General features: G+C 41.0%; 1 protein-coding gene across 1 annotated transcript in view; it reads left to right on the top strand.

The window, feature by feature from the left end:
• igsf9bb (immunoglobulin superfamily, member 9Bb) overlaps positions 1 to 10000 on the top strand; it is a 95429-nt gene that overhangs the window by 49075 nt on the left and 36354 nt on the right. The window contains exons 5-6 of the mRNA XM_030782647.1: positions 3505 to 3622; positions 8190 to 8331. Of these exons, the coding sequence (XP_030638507.1) occupies positions 3505 to 3622; positions 8190 to 8331 (260 nt within the window). The remainder of the gene's footprint in view (positions 1 to 3504; positions 3623 to 8189; positions 8332 to 10000) is intronic.

The following is a 10000-nucleotide window of genomic DNA, read 5'->3' as shown; positions in this document are numbered from 1 at the left end:
ACGCGCTTGATAAGCGCACGATTCGTGATCATTCATGTTCTTAATTCTTCTTAAACTGTGATGTCACAGACTTGGCTTGGGTATGTTGAAGTCATTGGCACTCTAATCTGTTGTCCTTTTCTAAACAGGTGGTCGAGTGTTTCCTGCTTTTGTTTTCATTAACCCTCTAATGCGTGATTACTATATGAGAGTTTTGAACAAAGGTGTTTTTGCACATTGTTACATAAACTGCATGGCAGTGTGAACATTCCGTTTCGGTAGCACCAGCTGACCGACCTGGTTGACACAGTCATCTTTATGACAGTGACAGGCTTTATGGTATAACTCTGGAAGCTCACACCAAATAGAAGTTGACTCATAGTTCACAAATGTGTGTAATAGGTGAAAGCAACATTTTCTCATTTTCTTATTTTCACCTTAGCCTTGTGATTTAGATACTTATACACATGTAAACAGGAATTCTTCAAGAAAGCACATTTAATTCAGTGATTACACGTGTGTTCATTGTTGGAAAATGGAAAGTTTAGCTGTCTTTGCATCATTAGAAGAATCATCATTCCATGTGTGTTCTATATGTTTCTCTAAGAGTTGCCTTGGGGCTAACTTTCTAGCACTGCTCTATTATCAGACAGTTAATGAGGGCATGAAGTGAATAGCTGAAGTGAAGAGTGAGGTATATTGGAGACAGAGCAGAGCAGAACAGGGCCAGGCTGACAGACAACGACTGTGCCCTGTGTCTTTTATCAGAACCACTGGCTTCACGCTCACTGCTTCTGACAGATACAAGATGCAAAGCACCTTCATAATATTGACATTCAGAGAAGAGAACACACTGTGTGTGAGTGTTCTTGTCAACCCCCCATCTCTTCCTTTCCTCCTGCTCCTTATCTGTTCTACCTACACCCCCACAGAGTGGGGAATGAGAGGTTCTGTGTCGGAGATGGAGCTGCTGTAGCTGCTTGTGGAGCAAAGAGTTGTTGGCAGTGTCAAATCAGCTGTAATGACTCCTCTTCTCTTCTTTCCATTTATCCATCCATATCCTGATCCATCCATCCTCCCATCCATCCATTCACTAATTTGTTTGATTATCCATCCATCCATCCATCCATCCATCCTTTCATTCCTCCAGCCTTCACTGTAATAGTTCACAGTGTAGTTGCGTAAGAGGTCAGTTTGGTAGATTCCCAGACTAAATCACTGACATGTGTGTGTGAGTATGTCTGTGTTGACACTGTTGGTTGACAGCTGCCCCCAACAACGGTGTGGGGAAGTAACTTTACCACTCTACTGATCCACCATGAGTACTCAGTGACAGCCCCCAGGTTCTCTCTCTTCTCTCCTGCTAATCTCTATGGGGTGTGGTTGATATAGATTGTGGTTGGTGCAGATGCATGTTGTTGTGGGGTCTGGGCTGCTGGTTGTGTGTCTCTGTAATTAGCATAATTATCATGGTGGATTCTGCAGACTGGCACTGTTTGCTGAGCAAATGGGCTTTGCTTATTTACATTTGGCCAAGCACAGTTTTGAGAGAGCGAGAGAGAGAGAGGTGAGTCTCTGATCACTGCTGTAAACGCTGTTAGTGCCATGTAAGAAGGTGAGAGAGAGAGAGAGAGAGAGAGAGAGAGAGAGAGAGAGAGAGATGGAGTGGTGTGGCTGCTGTCTCTGCACAGTTTAAAGAAACTACATTCAGGAGATTCAGAGTTTGACAATGATGAGGAGTGTTAAGCTTGGTGAAGATCTATGCGCACTACACACACACACACACACACACACACACACACACACACACACACACCAAGATGAATGTAAGGGGGTTGGAAACAACACTTGAGTCACACATTTATCTTCCTTTATGTTCACACATACACACACACACACACAAACACAAACACACTCTACCTGTGAAGTTAGCTTTGGGCTATCCCTAATTGCCTTGCGGGCTGGCTGATGGAAGGTTGAATTATTAATCACAGAGTGGTTCTCCACTGACAGCCCGGTCTTAATGTATACATAAATACACTTGATGCGTCTTCATGCATCCCCTGCCACTGCCACTGCTACCACAAAACATAACACCCTGCCACAGAAGCCCGCATGAATTTTTAAACTTCAGTTGTGTTCCCACACGTCCGAACAAGGCAGGAGAACACACACTCATGCCCTCGCTGGACACTCCGTATTCACACGACCACACACACACAATTGAAGACTCAAGTCCAGGCTCCCATTCCAGGTGTGGTTAATGCCTGTCTTTCTGTTTCAGTCCATCTAGCTGTCATTTCATATGTGACATGTGACATTTCAAATCAGAATTTAGCTGTCTGTAACAGGGTGGCATGACCACAATCTGTAGCTTCCTGTGAATCTTACAAACCTCAGAAAGATCCCAAACCTGCAGTGACCAAGGCTGCAGTTTTGTGGAAGCGAGCTACCTGGACAGTGGGAGTGGAGGCAGCCGGGTGGAAACAGCCCTAGCATGTCTGAGGCTTCAGTACCAGCATCAGTGCTTGTCTCACTCTCAGGAGAGATATACTGAGCTCACTGCAAATCAATTATTCAAACTGCTGTTTGCTGCTCTTCTCTGGGTACAGTGGCGTGCTTCCCGGCTCAAACGGCTATGAAAACTGTGCAGTCTCTCGGACCTGCTGCATTTAAAGGAGGCCTGTGAGATGGGAATAGTTTTGGAAGTGAATTATTTGCCTGACAGATGCTTTGAATTTTAACCACACATGTGAAGTACATAGTGACTCTTAACATAATCCAAATGTGTTTGTTTTTCATGGTTGTTTAAAAGACGTGTGCTACAGGCCAATCAGAGATTAAGATAGTATTGTTGCCTAGCATTCATGTGAAAATGAAGATCCATTCGTGACAATTACAGTATAGTAGGTATATAATGTGTGTGTGTGTGTGTGTGTGTGTGTGTGTGTGTGTGTGTTTGTGTGTGTTTTGTCCTGTCAAGTGTATGCTTGATTGAGTCTGCCATTATTGTGAAGTTGAGATGAAGCCCTGTAGAGTGCAGTGTGACCAACTGGTTTTCTGCTGCTGTAAAACCAATATGTAGGCTGTCAGTGTGTGTGTGTGTGTGTGTGAGAGTGTGTGTGTGTGTGTGTGTGTGTGTGTGTGTGTGTGTGTAAATGAGCTCTCAGTTAAGAGGGCATAATTTTATTTTGCGAAGGATTTGAATAATTCAAGAGAAATATAGGAGAATGGGGGAAATCAGTAATGGTAACTGTTTTGGTCTGGTGACCAAAAGTCATCAATAGAGTGTACATGAGAGAGCGAGAGAGAGAGAAAGAAGGAGAAAGAGAGAGAGAGCGAGAGAGATTGAGAAAAAGAGACAGGAAGAAAGAGAGGGAGAGAGAGGAGACAGAGAGAGAGAGAGAGAGAGAGAGGAGACAGAGACAGAGAGAGCTCACTGATCCATGTGTTTGTGTGTGAGTAATAGTGTGCTGTTCTTGTGCAGGTGACTGATGGCAGTCTGACTGTGCTGTTCTTGTGCAGGTGACTGATGGCAGTCTGACTGTGCTGTCCGTCAGTCGAGAGGACAGAGGAGCGTACACCTGCCGAGCCTACAGCGTGCAGGGAGAGGCCGTCCACACGACCCGCCTACTCGTCCAAGGTATCTGTGTATGTGTGTGTGTGTGTGTGTGTGTGTGTGTGTGTGTAAGGGGTTGCACAAGTGTACCTACTATCAACTATGATAGAGTTGGTCTTGACACATAAAATTAATGATGTGATATGAAGATAACACTTGGTCGTACCTTACGCAATGGTGATGTATGGATGATACCGACAATATCTTAACGTTATTGGGCCTCATTCACCAACCGTTCTTTAGAAGACATTTGTTCTTAAAACCCACCTATGCAGTTTTCTGACATTCACCAATGCTTTCTTATTTGAGATTTGTTCTTAGATAAAAACAGAATCTACGCACACTCAAGAGCACACTTACACACAGTTGAGTGCTGACATAACATGTGCAAAATAATTGTTCATTGTGTTTTCTTCAATTCTACAGTTGTATAATATTATAGGATTTAAATTATAACACTATTTTTATTATTTAAAATATTTTTAATAATTATTTTCATTATTTTACAAAGCATTATGGTCTTTTAAAATGAACACTACACTAACACTTCATTTAACACTCCAGAATGTAGTGTATATTTACTCATACTTTTGTGCAATGAACAAACATAGCAATATGAGAATGTAATAGCTGACAGGGACTGTGATAAGTGAGCAGTAGTTTCAGATACACTAGTTATGGGTTAACCCATCTGCAACCAGACAGGTCGTAAAGCAGGTGTGTGAGAATCAGTCAGTTTTACTTTTACATATGGATAAATATTAAAATCCCTGGACAGAGCAGGTGCAGCCATTGTAGCCTTCGCTCCTGTCTGCTGTTGCATTGAACTAGAAAAGAACTCAGACTTATGAGAAAAAAAGTCGGACTTGTGAGAAAAAAAAGTTGCAATTTAGCAGTCTTATTATTATTATTGTTATTATTATTATTGTTATTTTAATGTGGTTGAAACAGGCTTTCATACATTTCTGTGTGTGCACACGGCTTTGCAGTCTGATGCCCTGGCGAGGCGTTTGCCTATTCTAATTAGGAACAACTGGCACGCATTTTCAATTTACGATGACAGTGGGATTCATCATTATGAGAACACAGATGCCAACAATTCTGCAGTTTAAGAAGATGTCATGAATCTCACATGGATTTTTTCTTAGGACCTTTGTCAAGAACAAATTTAAGAAAAAACTTAGGAAGGTATTGGTGAATGTGGCCTGTTGTTACCAGCATTCTACGGTAGCCTAAGATGGAAAGTTCAGTCGACAAAGTGGGTTTTTTTTGTTTTGCTTTTTTTTTACATAAAATTTACATTTTCAGATTTACCTGTGTAGACATAGCCTAAGTGTTCTCATTGTATTTAGATATAGCGGCTGCAGATGGGTTTTTTTATATATATATATATATAAATTCGTTGAAACCTGGTCATCATTAGTAAGCCTAGCCGACATAAAATGAAATTAGTCATATTTGTTTGCATCTATTTTTTAACAACATTAACTTGCTCAGCTGCGTTAGTGTAGTACCTTGGTCTATTATATAACAGACTCGATGTTAGAGCCGTTCTTGAGAAATCCGTCCACAACTCACAACTGTTGCACGTTTACTTCATCACAGCCTCCTTCATCACACCCTCCTCTTGTTTACCATGGGCTCTAACTGGAAACTGAGTGCACGTGAGTCTAGTCTCACGTGATTAATGAGCACTCTATGTTAATGTAGAAACTCTATGTTAATGTAGAAACTCTGTGTTAATGTAGAAACTCGAGAATTCATGTAACTGCTCGAGTACTCGAATGCTTGCTCTGTGCAACCCCTAATGTGTGTGTGTGTGTGTGTGTGTGTATGTGTGTGTATGCGCGTGTATGCGCGCATGTGTGTGTCTGTGTCCAGTATGTCAGAGGTCACTTTTCACCATGTGTATCTCCATGGGAAGTGGTCATTTCAGGCCAGACCATTTTGGACTGTTACAGTAACCCCCTTTCTGCCCTCTTTTCACCACCCTGTCTCTCTTTCTGCCCACTCTACATTTAAAGTTCTCATACCCTCTCACTATGCCATTGCCTTTGGCCCCTGACTGTGTTAAGTACTTGGCTTGACAAGTCAAGAGATTTTGTTAATACTGATTTTTTCAATGGTTTATGGGAATTTTTTGCCCAGTCTCTGATTGTTAGCATTGTTGATAAGGAACTTTCTGGTAAGTCTGTACAGGTCAGTTCATCACTCTTCTCGTGAAAACATGTGCATAAACTCTCTCTCTCTCTCTACTCTCTCCAGTCCACGCACACACATACACACACACATGAAAAAACAAACAAACACACACATTGTCTTCTTTTCATCTTTTTATGTAGGAGCTTTGAGGGAAAATCCAAGCTCTGTCTGAGAGAAGAGCTCAGATATTAGACTTGTGCTGCTGTTTGAAGCTGGGATCCTGTTTGTTTGTATAAGCATTTGTTGAGTTTTTGTCTGTCTTGTTTGTGGGGGATGAAGTTATAAAGCTCTATGCTGTTCTCAGCTAGACATCAGACTGACGCTCCCAGACATGAGGTTCGTCATCATCAATACTGTGTTAACAGGGGAAAAATGTTCTGCTTTTTCCTTTTTTATTTTCATTTTAGTTTTGCAAGTTCTTCTTTGTGTGTGAAATTATCTAGTTTGTCCTTTTGGACTTTATGAGATTCCAACAAGATTTGGAGTTGGGTGACACAAATGTAAAGGTAATTCACCTTATGGTTATAAAGCATTGTCTGCTGGATCTCTGCTCAGTAGGTACGAGGTTAGAATATGACAGGCTAAGTTATGAAAATGATAACTGTTAGAAACAAGGTCATCATTACAGAAGCTGACCTCTACTCACTTTATATCATCCCCTCTGTTGCATAACCAATCAAATGACTTATACTCCATGACAAAGTGTTAAACTAAATGTTATTGAGAAGTGACGAACATATCGAGCTTTCTCCACCAAGTTACAGTAATAGTTTCAGTAGTGTGGTAACTTAATAGACTGAGTGATTCATTTTTGTTTATGCAGTTGGCTTGTTCTGACAGACAGTGGGAGTAATCGTTAATGTCTCCATTAACTACTCCATTAGCTGTTAGCGTCATACCAAGATCAGTGGTTAGATGTGTTAAGTTATCGTCATACTGCTGGTCCGTTACAAAGATACCTCCTGGACATTTCATCTGTGAAGTGACAAATCATTTTACAAAACATTTTGGATTTCGCATGTGAAATGATCTATATCATCTTTGAAACAATTGTAACATTTGTGATCTTGTGTGATTTTTGATGTGTTGTTTCAGATGAGATATTTCAGATTCAGCAGTGTGCTTTACTCTGCCTTCAGCTCTGACAGGCTGTACACTGAAAACTGTCTGACTGCTCAACTATGAGAATAATCGTTGGAAATGTAACACACCTCACATCCATATCCATATCCATATCCATATACATATACATATACATACAAGCAGAGCAACTTTCCATTCCTCCCCCATCTCAAGCTGATCAGATTTTCCAGTACAAAGATTAAGCGCTGAAATCAGGTGTTGAACTGAACAAGTCTGAATCTTCTGGTAAGAATGTAACTAAATCCAGAAGTACCCCTGTTCCTCCTCTGAGACTGAGCAGCAGAGAGGAGACAGTGGCATCAATGCTACATCTGAGAGAACAGCTTTGCTCTTTCTCCTTCACTTATGTAATATTCACAGTCTTGAGTGTATGTGAGCATGCGTGCATATGTGGATGTGTGTGCGTGTGCATGTGTGTGTGTGTGTGTGTGTGTGTGTGTCAGTGTTTAAAGGGGACATGGAGCATCTGTAGTGTGCATGCTTCAGTGGACAGTGAGTACTGTACAGGCCTGGTTTGATAGCATTACTAAACCCTTCCTCTCTCTGTCAGTATCTTTGTCAGCCAAATGCATGCCCTGAGGTAGGGGGTAAACTAACTAAATCCCAGGAAAGACTGATGAAGACACACACACACACACACACACACACACACACACACGCATACAGACTTTTGGCTTTTAACAGTTGATAGCATGGCACTGAAGGGCCAGACAGAAGGTGTGTCTAGACTTAAGGTTTTTTGTCAATGTGTGTTAATGTATATAATGAATACAATATCCAGTGACATCATCTAATACTGCCATTAGCTGAATGGGGTATGATGTTTATCTGTGAATTGTTTGTCAGGAAACTGGGCTTTTTGGAACCTGTCTTTTTTGTATTTAGGAGTTGTGGTGTTGTGTGTGTGTATGTGTGTATGTATGTATGTATGTGTATATATACACACACACACAGGCGCGCACACACACACACACACACACACACACACACACACACACATGTACATATATACATACACACACACACACACACACACACACACACACACACACACACACACATATATATATATATATACATACATACATACACACACACACACACACACACACACACACACACATATACATACACTCACACACACACACACACACACACACACACACACACACACACACACACAATCTGTACTCCGTATATGTATATGTGTGTATATCTAATCATGGATATAATTGTTCTTTCATAGGACCACCATTTATAGTGTTACCTCCTGAGAACATCACCGTCAACATATCCCAGGATGCATTCTTCACCTGTCAAGCAGAGGCGTATCCTGGCAACCTGACCTACACCTGGTTCTGGGAGGAAGATAACGTCTTCTTCAAGAAGTAAAGTTATGATCGGGTTCATTACTGTACCATATTTCACAGTGTCTGCTTTCCTGTGGTGTGTCCGTGGAATATTCTGCGACTGTGCCCATGTCGGTCATTGTGACATCTTCATTCTAAATCGGGGATTAATTAAGTAGTAGAAATGCTCAAATTTACAAAGGGAGTAGGTTTATCCCACGAGTCGTTGCCTGCAGTGAGCCATTACGTGTGTAAACAAAAAAGGAGAAACTGTTTTGTGACACTTTGTCATCATACATTTTGAAAACTGGATAATATTCCTGACATGTTACAGTTCTGAGACAGTGGGCGTTCCTTCAGAGAAGGTTGAGAGAGAGATAGCCAACAACTTATCAATAACATCATCATCTATATCAATGAATTTCCATAGGAACCAATTTTGCTTTTAAGAACAATAAACTATCTCATGTTGGCTAATTACATTACCTATAGTCACAGTAAGCTAAATGCTAAGTTCTTATTTATAAAGTTTGTTAGAGAGTACAGCTGTGTACTACTCCACACTAAGAATGTATGCTACACTGATAAAAATACTGGCGTTGAAATGACCCGTACGGTAACTTACAGAGGAATTTATCTCACTGCTGCTTAAACAGCATGTTTTCACTGTCTCCTTTTATTCATTATCTCAGTGACAACCCCATAGTGCACCACCATGGAGACACAACGTGATATGTGTTGATGTGTGTGTCTTCTCACCTGTGTGTTGCTGTCACAAAAATTCTCTCTCTCTCTCTCTCTCTCTCTCTCTTATAATCACATACACATACACAAATACACTAATGCACACATGCCACCACTTAATACACAAGTAAAAGAGCTCTGATGTGTATCTGAGTATTTGAAAGACACAAGTCTTTTGTTTATCCAATGCTTATATGGCTATGTTGTAACAGTCCTTAGAAGACTATATTAAAAATAGTACTTTGGCTCATTTCCTCATGATTTACCACAGAGATAATCTCAGGTTTACTGGGCCTCTTTCATTTGTTTTATCGTCTCAGAATGAGTAGCAAGCACCATAAGAGGCTGTGTGTATATGGACCTAGGCATTCAGCAGTACATGTTTTCTGAATATGAATATTAGTGTCAGTATTTCATATAAGCACAGTTATGCCCTTGGATCTTCACAGACTTCTCTCAGGAATTCAGCATCCTGTCTCTTGCTCCCTCTCTGTCTCTCTGTCTCTTTCTCTCTCTCTCTCTCTCTCACACACACACACACACATACATACTCTTTCATTATCTCTCTCTCTCTGTCTTTTGACAAGTATGTCCTGTGACGTGGGGCTTGTGTTTTTCCACGCTTCACTACAGCTGGTTAGTGCAGAGTATAGCCCAGGGCCATGGCACAGTCCCTGTGTGTTGTGTGCCCAGTATAGAAAAAAGGCCTTTTTTTACTCTCTGTCGATGAAAAGATGCTTTAGAATGAATCCAGAGAAAGGAAGGGATGAATAGAGATTGTTCAAAAGCATTTAGTCCGATGAAACTTTTTCAATGTTGGGGTCCAGGCTTTTCCCCCCTGGGGGAACAAAGACAGCCACTTTGGGGATGGTTTAATTTTTTTAAATCGTCATGTTGGATAATGGGAAATGCAGCTGAATGACTGAAAGTGTGAATCTAAAGAGATTAAATATACCTGCCTCTG

The sequence above is a fragment of the Chanos chanos genome, chromosome 8, assembly GCF_902362185.1.
Source record: "Chanos chanos chromosome 8, fChaCha1.1, whole genome shotgun sequence".
Lineage (NCBI taxonomy): Eukaryota > Metazoa > Chordata > Actinopteri > Gonorynchiformes > Chanidae > Chanos > Chanos chanos.
Note: the sequence above shows the minus strand (reverse complement) of the source record. Positions and strands in the feature narration are given on the sequence as shown.